The sequence below is a fragment of the Trematomus bernacchii genome, unplaced genomic scaffold, assembly GCF_902827165.1.
Source record: "Trematomus bernacchii unplaced genomic scaffold, fTreBer1.1, whole genome shotgun sequence".
Classification (NCBI taxonomy): domain Eukaryota; kingdom Metazoa; phylum Chordata; class Actinopteri; order Perciformes; family Nototheniidae; genus Trematomus; species Trematomus bernacchii.
The window spans coordinates 8,445,380-8,463,473 of record NW_022987828.1 but is presented as its reverse complement, the minus strand read 5'-3'; the positions used below and the strand labels follow the sequence as shown (position 1 = coordinate 8,463,473).

Below are 18,094 nucleotides of genomic sequence, written 5' to 3'. Positions count from 1 at the left end.
AGATGTTTGCTGTTGGTCAATGCAATGGGATACATGGTCAGTGCATTATTGACAAGGTTACTGCCCTTTCACATTGCACATTCATTGTCAGTTGTTGTAAGGGAATTTGTATAATTAACATGTGTGACCTGCATTAGTAGCCAGTATTTTCTAACGTATTTTTAGGTTAGTCAAAGAAACACTGGTTGTATAATTCCAGCACAGGTTTCGCTTTTGATTTCTGGGGAAATAATGAATATGGTATATTAATGACAACCAGGAAGTTGATGTACATGATGCACAGAAGGAGACAGGTGTGGTATTGGTGGTCAGCAGGGCCCCCAATAACAAATTGGTTCCCTAGTTTAACAGGAACAACAGCTACTGTGGCCACAAGTGACAAATGTGCAATAAGAGTAATTGAAAAGAGTACCACATGGAAATAGTATTACCTTATCACAAATAGAGGATGGTTATAAAGCAAACAGACTCTTAATATCACGATAATATGTAGTAGCAAAGCCTTTGGGTTTATTAAAATGAGGAAAGGGTTACTTAATTCTTATGAATGTACATTTCATTTGTGAGAAAAAAAAGTGTGATATTTCTTGCTATAAACCATTTTGAACTGTCTAGCATCATCTGCAACCAAAACATGATCAAACAATGTTATTAAACTTAAATATATTTTTATTGCATATTTCATTATTCCCAGCATATGTGTTTTCATATCTCTAAATACCCACACTAATATTTTGACCCTGTACTTTTATTAAAAAACAAACACACATAAACCCTCTTTTAAAATAATTTGATATGTAGAATTATTTTTGTGCATGGCTCATTGTTACATCTCCCAGCTGGAAGTGGAAAAGGTAAGCTACAGTATGGCTAAACAGGAAAATGTCTAAGAACAGTGGTAACTAATACCAATTATGTTGAATACCCAGGGATGTTAATGTGACAACAAGCATCAATATTGCTTTCAAAGGATCCAAAGCTTTGCTGCTGTGGTGTGTGTGTGTGTGTGTGTGTGTGTGTGTGTGTGTGTGTGTGTGTGTGTGTGTGTGTGTGTGTGTGTGTGTGTGTGTGTGTGTGTGTGTGTGTTCCTTCCTCAGCCTCCAAAGACGCAGCTGAGCCTTATGTCCTAAGTAGAAAACATGGCTGCAAGTCTCTGTGACAGCTGGCTCATGTCTCCTGGTGAAGTGAAGTGTGACAATAAATACACACTCCTTCACTAACAGCTAAGGTAATCAAAGGAAATACAGGCACTAAAACTACTGACGTGTTCAATTTCAAAACACTTTTCATAAATGTGATATGTATTCAACATTCATTGTTTAAAAACACTAGCGAGTGCTTTGTATGCTTATCTTCTGCTAATTATCTACAAAAATAAATACAATTAAAAATCTATACTTTTATCCACAGTACTAAAGCTACTCCCATAACAGTGATTGTTACAAATCTAGATGTTGGTGTGTGAATGTTATTAGGGATAAAAGAGTGTACTGTTGCTTCTTTATCACATAACAAGGTGACGATTTTGTGACTGACATTTTATGTTTGTGTGTAATATTTTCTTTTCATTTGAAATAAAGCACTATTTAGAGGCTGCACATCTTTGTGTCTGTTTTTTTCTAATAGCACTCATAAAAATCATGTGTAGATTGAATAAAATGCAGATCCAGTGAAACAGAAATCAGACCACATGATTTTGGTCTGCATGGCCTGATCTAAGTCATAAGAGGTCGTATATGGATGTTTTCATTTTCCTAACTGATAGTATAAGGATAAAGGGTTGGGACGTTTTAAAAAAGGAATTACTTAATTTCCTTTGACATGGGGCCAGGCTATACAATTTGTTGTGCTATTCTGTGTCACAGTGAAATACAATCTGCATTTAGGATATTCACAAGGCCCTGGCATTGTTGTGCTTCACAAGTGATCTCACTTAAAAGTTGTTGTAGGTTGTTAAAATAATAGTTATGCAGTCTGATCCAGGCGTAAGTCAGTTAGGTTCTTTCACATAAGAGTATCAGAAGTTAAAATCCTGTTTACCATATACACTAAGCTATGCTGCAGATTGTTACAAAACTAAAATCGTTTTGAAATGTGCCAATTGGCCACAACAAGACTTAATAAATAGACTACAGTATGCTGATTGATGACGAAACAGCAGCTCGAGCCTGGTTCTTGTTCGTCAGTTTTTAATTACAAGTCCTTCCCGGTGAAGGCGTTCAGGTTGAAAGCTGTGTCCATGAACCTCTTCAGCTCATTAAAGTGGGTGAACTTGTTTCCTGTCGCAGGAGCAGCTGCAGGGTCCCGTCCCACATACCTGAAACAAACACTTAAGGTTTGTCACCTGGTCCTTGAAACAAATCTTCCAATTGTATTCAAACAAATCAGGTCCAAAGTGAAACAAACTCTTACCAAACGGGCCTCCTGTTGGCCGTCACTGTGAGGAGACGTGGCCGGGCGTAATCATAGTAACCCATGTTCTTGTGCTCCTCCTGACACCAGACCAGCTCAGCGTTTCCATATTTCTCTGCCTCAGTTCTGACCAGGTCAAACGGGAATGGAGAGATCTGAGGGGATGGTCAAAGAATGAATTGCAACAATGCATCACTCGCATTTCAAAATGCAGTTCATTGCTGCTACAGACAGGAAAGAAATTAAACCTGTTCAAGTCTGATGATGGCGATCTCTTTCTCCAGTTTTTGCTGTTTCCTCTCTCTAGCCAGTTCATAGTAGACTTTGCCAGCACAGAAGATCACCCTCTTCACCTGGGCTGGGTTTTGACTTGCAGGGCCCACATCTGGGATCAACCTCTTGAATTTAGTACCTGCAGAAATCAAATATGACAGGTTACCTATGAAGTCCATCAACATCGTATGTTGCGTTTTATAGAAATAAATTAAACCCCACCTTCAGCGAGGTCTTCAAAACTTGACCTTGCGTCAGGGTGCCTCAGCAGGGACTTAGGAGTGAAAATGATCAGCTTTGGATAAAAAAGAAAAAAAGTTTCTGTCAATTACAAAAACAACAGATTGATTCTATCATCCGTAGCTCTATTGTGCGCGTTGAAAAAACACTAATGTGTTGCCACTGCAAAGCATGCAACATCAGCATTGGGAAAACAAAACATTTCTTTAACAATCAAATAAATAAAACCCTTTGTGCTCAGCCGACCAAGTCTAGAGTTTTTCATAAAAAAACAAACAACATTATCCCCTAAAGGCCCTCACTAATTTGCTCAGGAAGTCATTTTCTCATGCTTCGCAAAGCATTGCATTTATGTGCGACAGGGGATCAGTTAAGACATTCACTGTGGCTGAAAACTGTGAGAGACAAAAAAAAAAGCTGAAATGCTTTAAACACAAAACTTTATACTGAAACTAGTTCTACTTTAGAGGTCTTGAATTACTTATACATTTCAAACAGAGCTTTATTGGTGCTGTAAATGAGTAGGCAAATGTTTTCAAAGGTTGTCATCTTTCCGCAAACAGACTATTTTTTAATCATAATTGTGAGACAGCATTGTATCACAACATAGTTAATTTGACAGCTTTTTATCTCATGATGAAGCATTGAACAAACCTGAAGACATAATCCCAGTTTAAGCCTTTAGTGTTATTTGATGTTGTTCCAATTATAAATATGACACACTGTTATCCACAGAGATCAATACAAATCAAGCTAAATATTTAAATGCCACTAAGGAAATTAGAGTTTTCTAAATAAAGGAAATGTCTTCTAATGACAGTAATGCGTCGTCAATGGACCATCTGGACTTTTCACAGTGTGAGTGACTTAAATGCAATCAATGCAAAATTCCAAATGTAAATTCAATTATTTCATGACAGAACAAACTGGAGCTGGGTAAGACACACACTAAATATAGACAAAGACGATGTTACACTTTACCGGTTTTCTGAATGGCAGCAGAATCTGACGTCTGAGCACGTGACAGTAGTTTGCAGGCGTGGAGCAGTTGACCACGATCCAGTTACAGTCGTACAGCTGCTGGACCTCAAAATCTCCACTGAACTCCTGCGTTTGAAAGAAAAGAAAGAAAAAGAATAACCGAGGATTTATACACATTATTGATTCTGAAAATTGAAATTTTACTTCCACAGGAATTAAAATGTTTATAGTGTGGTTCGCTGTAATGTTTCTTCTCATAATTAGGCAAGAGATATATCACATCAGCGCACTGTATCTCTCTCACACACTCTCACCCACAATGTTAATCCCTTAGTATGCTCCCACTAACAGTTTGATCAATATCCCATTTGGAGATGAATCTGGTGAGCTTCTGCTGATACAGCCGACTGTGATCCCCTCCTGTAATGCTCCTTCATGCCAGGGCACCCTCGGGGCCTCAGTTACTGCTGAATAGCAACTATTTTGAGGCAATAATGAAGAGCCTTTTCAGCCCAAGAGAATTCATCACTTAAGCTATCCCTTAAGTGGTCATGAGATCAGGATAGCCACTGAAACAGGAAACTATTAGGCGGCTTAGAGTTTCAGCATTATGTAATAATGTTCTTGGTAACCAATTGCACCCTGATGTTGATTGTACATACAGGGAAGTGATCAGGATCATCGTTACTCATTTGTAGGAAGCGTTCAGGTCGAGCTGATGAATGTTCTGGGCCCTGAGGACAGAAGAGAAGAACAATTAAAGAGGAACCCTACCAATACTTATATTACGAAAATGTTGGTTTATTTTCCCTTCTCACCATTCCCTCCATCCCATGTGGCAGCAGTAGGACAATACCATTGTTGCGGACCCACTTGGCCTGGCCCGGGCTGATGAACTGGTCAATGATGCACTGGGCTGTGTTGTTGAAGTCTCCAAACTGGGCCTCCCAGAGGATCAGAGCATTCGGACTGGCCATGGCGAAGCCAAGCTCAAAACCTAAAGTCACAGCCATCATTGCATGAAGCTACAACATGACTGGTGATCTAAGCATGCTGTGTGGCTGCAGGAGTCGGCTTCAGTCTTACCTAGCACTCCGTACTCGGATAAGGAGCTGTTGCAGACCGTGTAGGGAGCCTGGTCGGCCCACAGGTGGTTCATGGGAACACAGATACGTTTGTCCACCTCTTGGTCATGGAGAACATGATGACGGTGACTGCAAAACATAAGAGAGGCAGAGGCACTACTGAAAGAGGCGTTTAGGAACAAGACTATAGCTGTCACGCAACCGTACTTAGACACAGCAATGATTTGAGCTAAGATGCTCACAATAACATGATTAAGATGTTATCCTTCACTAAAACTACTCTATTTGTTTTGATTGTCAGTCTCATTATTTGACTGGTATTTTTTTATTTTATGTTTAGTCAAAAAAAGGGAACAATTCAACTAGAGAAGGGACCCAATACTCTGCGCAACTGACTTCTCTAACCATGCTTTTCATTTTTAACTGCATCCCTTCATTTAAGACGAATAAGTATCAGTACCAGATCAGCCATGTTTTGCAACAGCATTTACCCAGAGGACGTTCATTAAGTTGTTAATCATTAATGTGCTGCTATTATTACTGTCTGTTTGATACTTTAAAGGTCTCTTCTGTGTGCTTATAGCTGGTGTGGTACTGATAGCATCCCATGGGAATGCTTACTTTAATTATTTACTATTCTTCCTTAATGTATTTCTATGTCCTAAGGTTGTTACTGTATGTGAGAAGAGTTCGTGTAGGGTTTGTTGTGTAATCTGAGCAAAGCAAATCATAGAATTGACTCTTGAAAACACCAGTTTAAAAGGGATCTCTTTTGTACAGTAGAATACACACTGGAGCCTTTGTTCCGGCCCATAAAGGCTCTGCATGAAGAGTAGTCTCCTCTCTCCTCATCTTCAGTCAGTATGAGGCCCAACAAGAGTTGATGGGAGCAAAGAGGCAAGCATTAACAAGCTCTAGCAGTCTCCTCGCTCCTAGTGCAGGAATCAGCCTTCCAAACCAGCACGATCAGACAATCACTTAAACCCCTTTAACATCACTTTAATGACTTCCACACAGACACACACACACAGACACACACAGTTTGAGAGGTTATGCAACAGTCAGATGGAAGAACCGCAGGAAATCTATTGATCATTATCTTAAATGTGATATATTAATCAAATCAAAATCAAGTTTTATTTATATAGCACATTTTTAAACGATTTTTGGTGGAGCCAAAGTGCTGTACATATAATAAAAATACCCTACAGTAAAGACACTTTACAACAAATACAACAGCACAGTTTGTGCAGAATATCAGTATGAGAAACCGACACCCTCTGTCCTTAGACCCTCACATCGTACAAGGAAAAACTTCCGGAGAAAAACCCACAGTTTAAAGGGGAAAATGGGAGAAACCAACTACAGTGGAAGACTAGAAGTAGAAAAGATAAGCTAGTATATGGAAGGTATTGTGTATTTTATTACTAAAGCAGGTAACCTTCTTCAGTATTTGCTTGAACCTGTTCAGTTGGAAACTCTTTTTTGATTTGTTCCGCAGGTATAAAAATGGTACACCTGGTCAATTAAAATGTATGTAAATACATCTTCATTGGCTGCCATTCTTTTGCTTCCTTCACCAAGCCCCATTCAGAATTGCTTGACAGCTCAGGGTCAGGTATTAAAGCTTTGCTGCACACATCGGCCTGCTTATTGTGTTGCTCTAGTGCAGCCTCAGTGGATTGAATGTTCTCCAGAGCCCTGATTTCTAATGCCTTAATTCATGTACACCTGGTTTGAGCAATCTAAAGCCCACATCTCAACTTTTGGTCTACTGATTTCCGTAGGTCTTCCATTGGTCTTGGAAATGAGGCTCTGACGGTACCAACAACATTGACATACATGTAAGAATCAAACACTCATGATTTGATTCCTTTGAATAATATGATCCATAATTAAGAACTAATGAGGGCATAATGTATGGCAACTGTTTTTTTTGTATACTTGCCCCACATTCGTATATACACTTTTACTTAAAGAAATCCTTTGATGAACAAATAAAATCCAGAGCATCCAGCATTAATTCAGGTTACACACATAGTTCACGTTTCATTTTCTTGAACCACACAAACATAAACCAAAGAGGAACCAAAAACCTCACAAGAATGAGGTCTTTCTTTGGGATTGCCTCATAGACTGCCGTCCCACCTTTATATTACTATTCGTTTCACACACAAAAACACACACACACATCCTCTGCCTGGGGGCCCCATTAGGCAAGAAAAGGGGTGCACGACGCAGCGCAACGCCACCCAAACACGACGACTGAATCCATTAGCGCACGATGCTACGTACATCACAGAAATGCAAGCAGGACCGCTCGACTGTAACATGCCGATATGCTCAGCTCTTAAGAACTGTGAAGGGAACAGAGTGGTGGGGGATACAAAAATATAGTAGGTGGGAAGAAAAAGGGGCTGGTAAAGGGAGTATAGCTGAAGTATAATGAGAAACACAAATAATAAAATGAGGGTAGGGCAAGGTGGATGTAGTGTTTGATTTCTGTCATTTTTTTTCAGCCAGCCAAATTAACCCGCTGAAGGGTACAGCAGATTGGTAGGAGTGCATGTCAGTGGTAAATGTGAGGCAAAAGAAAAAGCCCTCTAGCCTCTGGTTAGTTAGTGTGATATACTGTTTGTCGTTGTGGGCAAAGAGGGACGGGGCTGGTGTCAGTGAAGATGGGCTGGTGGAGAAATTATAGGGGACAGATGAGACAGGCACAGCAAAAGGGGGAGCTGGTTTTGTTCATGTGTCACTCGTCCCTCCAAACCATGACAACACCATGTGGGCTTCACAGTTCCCAGGAGACCACGCTGACGTCTTCGGTCTGTCAGACTCCCTGTGCCACGCCCACCCCCCAATTACTTAATTCACTATCGTTAAGTGACTGTTTCCTACCTAACCTTATCTGTGGTCAGACCTGCTGACCCTGACAGACTCAACAAATGGCCGAATTTGATTTTGAAATATTACATTCATGGGCAACATCAATTAAAATGATGATATATAAGATGTTTTATAAAGATATTAACTGTATATCACAATATAGAAAAAGTATGTAAAAGGACATACAAACTGTAATAAATAAATGTCGAATTTGGACACACAAAATGTTACTGTGAAAAGATACTGTGTTTGTCAAAATCAATATTCTTAAAATTCTCCTCACTAAATAGATGCATATTTAAAACGACTACTTGATACTACACTGTGGTAAAAGAAGGAGCTCCTTTGAGAGCATTAATACAAGATGGTTTTAAAAAGATGCTTTTTAGATGCCCCATTTATTTTTAGTTGTGTTGACATGGACTCACCTAAAGGTGCCTCGTTCTACATCCTGCCCACTGAGTCGAACATGGATGCCATCTTTGAGAAGGGAACCAAAGGCCATGTATTCTCCTAGAGCCCAGTCCATCTGCCGGTTCTTCACCAGGTCAGCTCGACCACGCAGGATACGAGACACTCCTGGGGAAAACACACACAGCAACAACAATAAAAAGTGATATCTTAGAAGCACTGGGGATGGGAGTGTAAAACTCCATGCACTTAAATACTATGTTGTTAATAACTTTAAAAAACCCTCGTGGCAATCCTAATTGTTATAGTGTGCACCAAATCAGCTGTGCAGGACAAACAGCTGCTGTTAGAAAATGATGCGTTTACTGCTTTAATTGACTAAATATCATCCCTGTAGACAACAACTGAAATAATTGTGACATTTAGGTTTATGTGTTTTGAAAATCATTCAGCAGCATGTATACTATAAGCTATGGTAATGTGTGCTCTTGTGTCATTGTGTAGGACTACTATCACCAGCATTACGGCCCGTCCACACAGCGGCGTGCGTTGAAGCTTCAACGCTTCTGCCCATTCATTTTGAATGGGGTGACGTCACGTTTCGCCGAACTGCATTGTAGGAGTGAAGCGTAGCTTTGCTCGCGTTGCTCTCGTTGCTCGCTGCAAAAGTTGAGCAATGTTCAACTTTTGAAGCTTCGGCGGAAGCGTCAGCCAATCGAATCATATGCCAGTACAAGCTCTAGCCAATCAAACCGCGTGCTTGTGTGTCCGGGGCGGGAGATTCATGTGATTGGTTGTTGGTCGAGTTTCAGCCCCACCCCGCCGGCAAGCTTCAACGCCGCCGCTGTGTGGACGGGCCGTTACTGTGACAACAAGCCCGTAACTCTGCTCTATTCCCATGCACAAATCAACTTCAAATCCACTCAACTGACCAGGATGGATCTTAAAGTCATCCAGGGGCACAGAGCTGGCTGTCTGGCCAATGTGCTGCAAGACCTCCTCCTTTAGTCCTGTGGGGACGCTGCTCATGCTCTTGGGCTCTCCTTCTGCTGTGAAGAAATCTACAGAGAGAGAAAGACAGCTGCACTCCAGTAGGAACAGAAAGTATTCACAGAAAAAGGGAATTCAAATGTTTTTCAACTTAAATGACTGGATTGCAAACCATTTACCTGGCCACGGGGAGTCGAGCCAGTGTCGGATTTGTAAAATCTTTTCATCCTTGGAGCTGGCGTATGCCTCTTCACATATCTTGTCATATTTAGCAACTTCTTCCTGCAACCACATTTGGTAATGTGCAACAGGAAAAATAAAAACCACCACATATTAAATGACCCAAAGTTTGTTTTGTACAAATAAAGGACTACAGCTAACTAACCAATACTGTTTTGTTACAGGGAAAGAAAGGTATTAGAGAACGAGAGTCTCCTCCAGCAGTAATGGTTCTGCCTTGCTATATTACAAATGAGGCTTTTGTGAGGGTCCATACTGCAGCCACAAACAGAAAACAATGTCCATCAAAAGCCGGGAGAAATTTCTGACATGTGGTATAAAAAAAAAGTCCACAATGGATGTTACAATCAAAATTTCTGTTTTGGATGAAGAACCTGGGCAATTCCATAGAATGGCGCCGAAATCGGAGGTATACTTCAACTTCATTGAGCAATATATACTCTATGTGAGGGATTGTGAGGCTCAGTGATTGAACTGAGGCAGTAAATTGAAACTCAAACACAGCAGTGCTGGCGCAACATATTTACTCGAAGGCTAAGGTAATATCATAGTGTGATTTAATGCACATCCTCCAGCGGCTGGCGATACCAAATAAAACAGCATACAGTAGCAGCTTCCAATATACAGTATATTTAACAAGAGCAAACAGCATTAGATCACAAACCTCATATTCTTGCAGAGTCACCACTCCCTCCGCAATGAGCCGGTCAGAGTACTTTTTCAGCACATGCTCCTGCCGACGGATCTGTTTGTACATCAGTGGCTGAGTGAACATGGGCTCGTCCATCTCGTTATGTCCAAATCGCCTGTAACAAACCTGTAAATACACACAGAAGTCACGTCGAAGTGTGTATTAAAAATTGTGTTTCCTGTGAGTCTTTTAAATGGACAACTCAACCCAAAAACATAAATACTTAAGTATTCTCGTACCTGTAGTTCAATGTACAAATTGCTTAATTTATTCACAAATAAAATGATAAATACATAGATATTAGCCGTAGAGATGTCCTCCTTCTCTAGAACCTTCTCTGGAACAAGATGGCACTGGGCTTGTGATGCTCAAAGTGCTAAAACACGAACATTGGAAAAACAAGAGAAATCCTGACCAAGACACTCAAAATGATCCACAGACCTTGCTGGTTTTTGAAGTGCAGTTCAAAGAAAATATTTCCTACATGAAACTTCTCACAACAAGGTCTGTGGATTATCTTAAGTAATTAGGTCATGTTTTTTTATTTTGAATTTTTCACATGTATATTTTTGGCCCTTTTCGGCACCTAAGACTATTGCCATCTATTTCCAATACATATAAAAAAAGAAGGCAGACATCTCTATGGCCGATATCACCAACACCTGGCAACTCAGGCCAAAACATTCTATATATACATAGCAGGGCAGGCAAGAGTAATTATTTTTGTTTTAATTTGGGGTGAACTGCCGCTTTAAGACTCGGCTGTGACTAACCAGGTCAATGACGACATCTTTGCTGAAGGTGGCCCTCCACTCTGCAGCCACCCGGCAAACATACATGACAGCCTCGGGGTCATCAGCATTCACATGGAAGATGGGAGCATTGACAACCCGAGCCACGTCGGTGGGGTAGGGCGAGGAGCGGGCCATTCGAGGGTCTGTGGTGAAGCCAATCTGAGAGAAAAACAATCACATGCCAAATTTGATCTCATTTACAGGCTAGAATAACTTAAAATATGATCTTAATGATTTTCAGTTGCACAAAATGTGCCTTAATTGTATGTGTAACATTGGATAATTCCCTTTGAGACATGTTTTAAAGTATATAAAAATAATCGATGATTGATCGTTGATCTATCGTTAAACACCTAAAAAGTTAAAAAGAAAACTCTTTAACAAATGTAAAACTAAATATTTAACAAATAATGTTGTCAGTTTTCTTAATTAATAAATAAATAAAGTATTAATTGTGTAAAACAACAAGTCCACATGGGGCCCCAAGTTGGCCAGGGGCAGCCCTGATCCTGGCAAATGGTAAATGTGTCATGTCCAATGTTGCGGTGACATCAACTCTCCAATACCTGGTTGTTGACCACCACATGGATTGTACCATGTGTGGTGTAGGAGGGGAGCTCGCTCAGGTGGAAAGTCTCATAAACAACTCCTTGTCCAGCAAAAGCAGCATCACCGTGGATCAAGATGGACATCACCTGGAAAAATCACATCATTTATAGAAAAAGCCACATAATGAGCTAGTGTGCACCTGGTACCAGACAGCTTGCCTTCTTCCCCTGAGTGTCTCCTCGGTAGAACTGCTCGGCTTTGGCTTTGCCCTGAACCACAGGATCCACGGCCTCCAGGTGGGAGGGGTTTGCCATGAGTGACAGTGTGATGTTCTTGTCTGTCTCACGGTTAATCCTCTCGTGGTACATCCCAAGGTGGTATTTCACATCCCCTGACCCCTAAAGGTGAAAAGATTAAAGCATTAGTTGTACAGCATCTCTTACGGCCTTTCCTCTGATACTTTCTCACACATCTGCAGTTCCCTCACCTCATCAGAAGCCTCTAACTTGGGGTCGAACTGACAGAAGATCTGATCCAGTTCCTTACGAATCACATTGGCCAACACATTCAGTCGAATAATAATAATCAGCTGTTTGCATATATTGAGCTGAGAGGTGAGGACATATGTACAAGACGGTAGTACCGATGAGGCATCCCCATGATCACACTGTCGATGCCGGCAGAGCTCGACGTGTCAATCATGGATTTTAGAGCCGGGATGAGCACTTCACAGCCCTCCAGACCAAAACGCTTCTCTGAAGACCATTTTCTTGCCAGGAAGTCCTCAAACCTTTAAACAAAAAGAAGTTCACATGTAGCACTCATGGGATTTGTTTTACACAGCTGATGATAAGATGTTCCCAAGCATTTTGCAAATGTTAGTCAGTACCAGTGTGTGTGTGTGTGTGTGTGTGTGTGTGTGTGTGTGTGTGTGTGTGTGTGTGTGTGTGTGTGTGTGTGTGTGTGTGTGTGTGTGTGTGTGTGTGTGTGTGTGTTAATTAGGAATGATAACAGTGCAAAGAACATGCACACCAACAATAGACAGATGATTTCTAAGATCGTTTATCAAAGATGAAAATTAGCTCATATGAAGGATAGGCTGTTTATCTTTTTAAATATATGCATGTGTAAGAGTTTATGTTTGCGAGGCTCTGATGTGAGCTATAACTAAAAGTGAAGTATAGTGCTGTCACCACAAGTCAGTACATGTGAATTCATTGCTGACCGTGTGGATCTGATCAGGCGGGCTAGCAAAGTCCTCTTCTCAAGTTTAGTGAACTGCAGTATTCCCGGGGTCTCAAATTTCTGACGGATCCACTGACACTGGTCCACGTTGTTGATGAACATAAATTCTATCCCTATGTGACCACAGTAGGATGCCTGACACAAAAGACATACAAAACATAAATTGTGGTACAGTGTTATGGCTTTTTCAAATCATTAGACACATGTACAGATATATTACTTCAAGTCTGCGTATGATTTCTCTTAGAGGAAGAGTGGTATCTTCTCCTCCGATGAAGGTGGTGGAGGGCAGCTGAAAGCTCCTGTCCAAGTCAGACTCATCAAGACCGTAGAAACCTACGATAACACCACAGGAAACACAGGTTTGTTCAAGACTTTAGAAACAGGACTAAGCATTGTCCTCTGATATCATGTGAAGGCATCAAAAATACTAAAAATAATTAAATTGTATTCTCAAATAACTAATATCACTAATCAAATAAGTCACCAAACAATTATGATTATCTGTTTTATGTGTGAGGGAGAATTGGCTGGAATTGGTTTTGAACTATTGGTCGGCAAAACAGGCAATCTTTAGACATCACCTTGGGCAATGGGAAATTATGATGTTAATTCTTAACAACTTTCGGACATTTTAGACTAAATTATTAATGCATTGATTGAAAAATTAGTATCCGACAGATTTATTGATTATGAGAAGAATTATTTTCTGCTTTTTTAGTGAGTAGGAAAATAGTGCCTCCTGGAAATGTAAGCATTCAATTAACTTTAGGTTGGATATAAGCGAATTTGGATTTGATGGCAAAAAGATGTGAAGAATAAGGTTTGGTCCATAAAAAGGATGCATTGTTGTAAGTACACTAACAGGATATGTAGAGATACAGCTTCAGTATTGATGGCCCCGCAGAAGTTTCATAGCTGACAAAGCCCACCTGAGAGAGCTGGTCAAGCTCAAGATCTCAAGCAACATAAGAGGAGACAGGTGCAAATCATATTAGGAACACAGCTAAGACAAAGGGGGCCAAGAATAGACTCTTGTCCTATCAGCTGACCAAATAAGGGGCCATGGAAGCGGTCATTAGCTTTCATTAGGGAGCTATAGCCCTTGTGACAATACATAATGCAACGCTATGTCCTGACACGCACTGATCACTGATAACAGCAGCCAACAACGTCTCTCTGTCTCCTCTTTACTCGCTATGACTGTACACTTTAATCGCTTTCTGTGGCCGTCCCGCATTTACCAATGCTCAGTCCACTAAATGAAATGGAGAATGACAAGGGCTTGTTCTGAGATTAATGACATCATTAAGCCAAACAACTCGTATACAGACTCGGCGGAGAACGTGCCTTTTATGCTGAAATACCACTTACAATCTTGGGTCTGATAAATAATGCAAACCTGTGTGAATAATGTGTGTATATATGCACATGTATGTTATGTAAACCCTCAAAGGGATAAATACATTTTATAAAAATAAAGCGCAGGAAAAATACATAACAGATATTTTCATTATGAGACAAATCTAGCAGTTGAAGTAAACCCACCAATGAGAAAAACATTTGTTTATGATGAAAGAATAAGCATGACAAGAAGATTTTAGGTAATAAGAAGGAAGTACTTCTATAGTAGGAACCTAATCAGCATTTATTGCCCATGGGTAAACTCCATATTCCTTTTGTTGGGACGGGGGGCGGAAGGGGTTAAAATAAGGAGGTCTATACTGTACATATTCTATATACAGTCTAAAAAAGGTAAATGCATAATTACAGTAGTCCTGGCAATTAGATGAAAGTCATTGTATTTTGATATGCATTACTTAAATATATTTGGGTTTAATGGAGCCTATAGACGTGACACTATAATTGAAAGCCATGACGATTATGGACTCAAGACATCACAATTAAAAGTTTGTAGTTGTTTGTGAAGTGTGATGTGTTTGGGATGATCGCACAGGTTTTAAGGCTCACCTAATTTATCAATGGTGGTGATCAAGTCGGATGGAACAAAGTGGTCCAAATCAGCATCTAGGATTCCCAAAGGGTCTAACTGTGCAACATGGTGACCACGAATCTACACGGAGAGACAGACAAATATGTGAAGAAAAAATAAAGGGGTGAGAAGAATCAGGTAAACAAGAGAAAGTGACAGGTACTGTAGGAAACACAATATTTGGCAAGGGGCTGAGTGTGAACAGCTGGAGAATAAGCTAACACTCAGTTATAGGTCAACCTCTCTGAGAACAGAGCCCCATGGGAGTGCTTTTATGTCTATGTACACACACACAAACACACACACATTCCCACTAGGATTGCAACACGCTGGGAATAAAATTGACGCCTTTGCCAAAAGACAGAATTTAATAAATCCCTCGGATAGTTCCTCGAATTAATTTAAGGGCGAGGGGAAATGTTAGCACCTGTTTTGTTTAAGTAGTCTCTTTGATATTTCCAGTTTTCAAGTAACAGCAAGGGTAAGTAGGTTGGACTTAATCTTGCAATTTGCATAACCTCGTGCAGCGACAAACAAATTGTATATTCCTTTTAATACGAGGACACGCAGTATGAACAGCTTTCATTGCCAGTTGCATCTGTTTTAGCGAGTCAAGAGAATTTTGTTTGATGTATTTTTCACACACATGTCGAAGATACAAATAGTCAGCCAGTTGTGGCTCGAGGTTGATGACATCTTAATTCTGTACACAGACATTGCATTAAAATTAAATGGATGCCTGAGAGATATGTGATTAATCCTTTAATTTGTGAATAACATAAATCCACATTATACAAACTGATAGCTGATGTTTGTGTGTGTGTGTTTGTGTCATAGCTGGACAGTATGGTGGGAGTACCTGATAGGCTCTAATGAGAGTGTGCACGGCCAGGTGGTCTTCCACCACTTTCTGGGTCATGTTTGCTGAGTGGGACAGCACTCGTCCCTCGAGCAGAGCGGAGGGGTGTCTCTCACCCGCCTCGCCAGGTGGACTGGAGGCGTGGATGTTACTGAAGAAGGCGTCCCAGGACTAGAAGACAGAGAAAGACAGATCCAGCAAGAATGTCCATCAACAACATGGACCAAAAGTATCCCTGACTGCTAGTTTTGGGGACGACAGGACAGTGAAAGGCTAGACATTGCAGCTACAGCACATACATTTATTAAATGTTCTTCTTCAAGACCAATGCTGACAGTTGTTAATTGAACTTTAGCTGCTACACCAACTCGATTTCCAGATGTGCTGGACCAGCTGGACATTATCCCTTTCCACATTTCCATTAAAGGCCAGAGAACTTAATATAATATTTTTTTCTGTTATCAAAACATTTGGAAAGAAGTGTTGCAAATGTTACCTCATGGACATTTTTATGATCCTCCAGCCAGGCAATGTACATCTCCTCCATATAGCTGGAGCTACCGGCCACCGCTGAAAGGACCGGCGCGGCCCCGGAGGAGCAGCCTCTCCGGGGGTCGACCCAGCGCCTGGCCGGGGCCCCTCCACAGGCTCGCAGCCACTGACTCCCCCCAGCACGCGCTCCCCTCAGCACACCCGCTAACGCCCGAAACTGACTCATGACTAGAAAGAAAGTAAAAGAGGTTAGAGATCAACAATGAGACATCTCGGTATTTTGATTGTCAATCATTTATAAGAACTCAGACAATGTGTGCACGACTCGGTTTGATGATTTATCCCAAACCATCTGAATTAGTAAAGGATTTTATGCACAAACAATGAAGCACTGTACGAGGACTTTGCGTAGACTGCTCATTAATGAAATGCCGTTTGCAATTTGTATGGGATTTCCTCTGATCGATGCAGCATGTATCATATTCTATGTATGCTAAAAACCTCTGCAAGACTGAATATAATTGCGTAACGTTTGTTTCTGTGCAAAGTCTCTGCAGCTGAAGAAAAGCACGTAGCCTACCGGTTGAAAGTATGACGGTGTCTGCAGTGTCTACAACTTCCTCACCTTCTCCTGCAGGATGCTTTACAGGTTTATTCAGGTTACACCGCTGAAATCACTGCAAAAAACATTGCCTATGTCATTGTGGGTCTGTTACAGTTTCCCTAATCCCTTAACGTCAACATTTAAACCCTCATAATCTCTCCTCGTCTCTGACATTGCAAACGCGCAGTATGACGGGAAATAGGATAGTGGTTAAAAATTGCACAGGTACGTTTTATTTCTATAAATTACATTTACCTTAGACTGACTTCACTCTTTTTGGCATCGCCGGAGAGTCTAAATAGGACAGGTATGGTATCTGTGGAGGTGACGGAACCGAGTGCGTGGATTATTTGACACGCCCCCCTGGCGTCAGGTGGTACTTTCTGTTGACACTGAGCAGCCCGGTGCACCCAAAGGTGGCAAGGTAATGCCCAAACACAGCAGCTCAGGGAGAGAGAAAAGTGAAAAAACATCGAACATCTAACTGTTCTTATGAGATGCTATTAAAACAATATTGTGTTAGTGCCTTTTTTTTGCATTTATATAATCAGAATACTTACTTTAATCCATAGTCCCTCCCTGCATACACTTCTCCTCCAGACAGGTAATTTGTTCCCCTCTTAGTAACATCACACATATGTCTTTCCCTTCAGTCTTAATTATTCGAGGCAATTAAACTTTTATAAAGGCTGAACATGAGTCATTAGAGCAAGTGGTTTCAGATTGATGGGCTTCTACCTTGAGTGGGTTAAACAATAAGATAATTGGCCCAGCCTCCCTCTATACTCCTCATCGAGATTTTCATCATTCATACTTGCTGGCACTGAAGTAACAGTGTTATCAATCACGACAAACATAGGATTGAAAAGGGGAAAATGGAGTGGGCATGAGTTGCAGGAGGATCTACCAAACAGAACAGTGTAAGTCTAAATATCAGATGATCACATAAATCAAAAACCTCCATGTGCAGCTTTTAAACAGCTAATCTTTGGCAGTTCAATACAAAAATGTCCAATTAAACCATTAACATATCCAATGTTATATAATACCATATAATAGGCTCAGACAAAAAATGAAATGAAAACAAATGTTTTCATCTACTTCAAAAATGCACAAGTCTAGAACAACGCACTAACATGCTCAGCCTTCCCTGAAAGACAGTTCCTCATTTCCCATTATTTTGCATTTGTGTTTTCTGCTGCTCTTTGGCTGACCTGTTTGAATGAAGGGTCAAGCAATTATGAACTGAAATGCCATTTTGTTGTGGGGACTTTGCCGCCTGACAAAGATGGAGTGAAGACCAGTTGCCTTCTGGTGTTTTATTAATAGTGTTCACCAATAAAAGGACC

The 18,094-nt window shown here is 40.7% G+C and overlaps 1 protein-coding gene across 1 annotated transcript; it reads right to left on the bottom strand.

Annotated features, from left to right (window-relative positions):
• Positions 1-513: 513 nt before the first annotated feature.
• On the bottom strand, positions 514-17,097 carry ogdhl (oxoglutarate dehydrogenase like). Its single transcript, XM_034151722.1, has 23 exons — positions 17,001-17,097; positions 16,146-16,369; positions 15,650-15,820; positions 14,769-14,871; positions 13,018-13,133; positions 12,778-12,932; positions 12,193-12,342; positions 12,040-12,127; positions 11,771-11,950; positions 11,570-11,698; positions 10,983-11,162; positions 10,183-10,335; positions 9,458-9,560; positions 9,221-9,349; positions 8,306-8,456; positions 4,993-5,120; positions 4,725-4,903; positions 4,569-4,640; positions 3,907-4,032; positions 2,908-2,980; positions 2,661-2,824; positions 2,413-2,567; positions 514-2,317 (listed from the first exon to the last, which is right to left on the bottom strand). The coding sequence occupies exons 2-23, from the start codon at positions 16,365-16,367 to the stop codon at positions 2,194-2,196; spliced, it is 3,051 nt and encodes a 1,016-aa protein (XP_034007613.1). The 5' UTR covers positions 16,368-16,369; positions 17,001-17,097; the 3' UTR covers positions 514-2,193.
• Between the last annotated feature and the right edge of the window lie 997 nt (positions 17,098-18,094).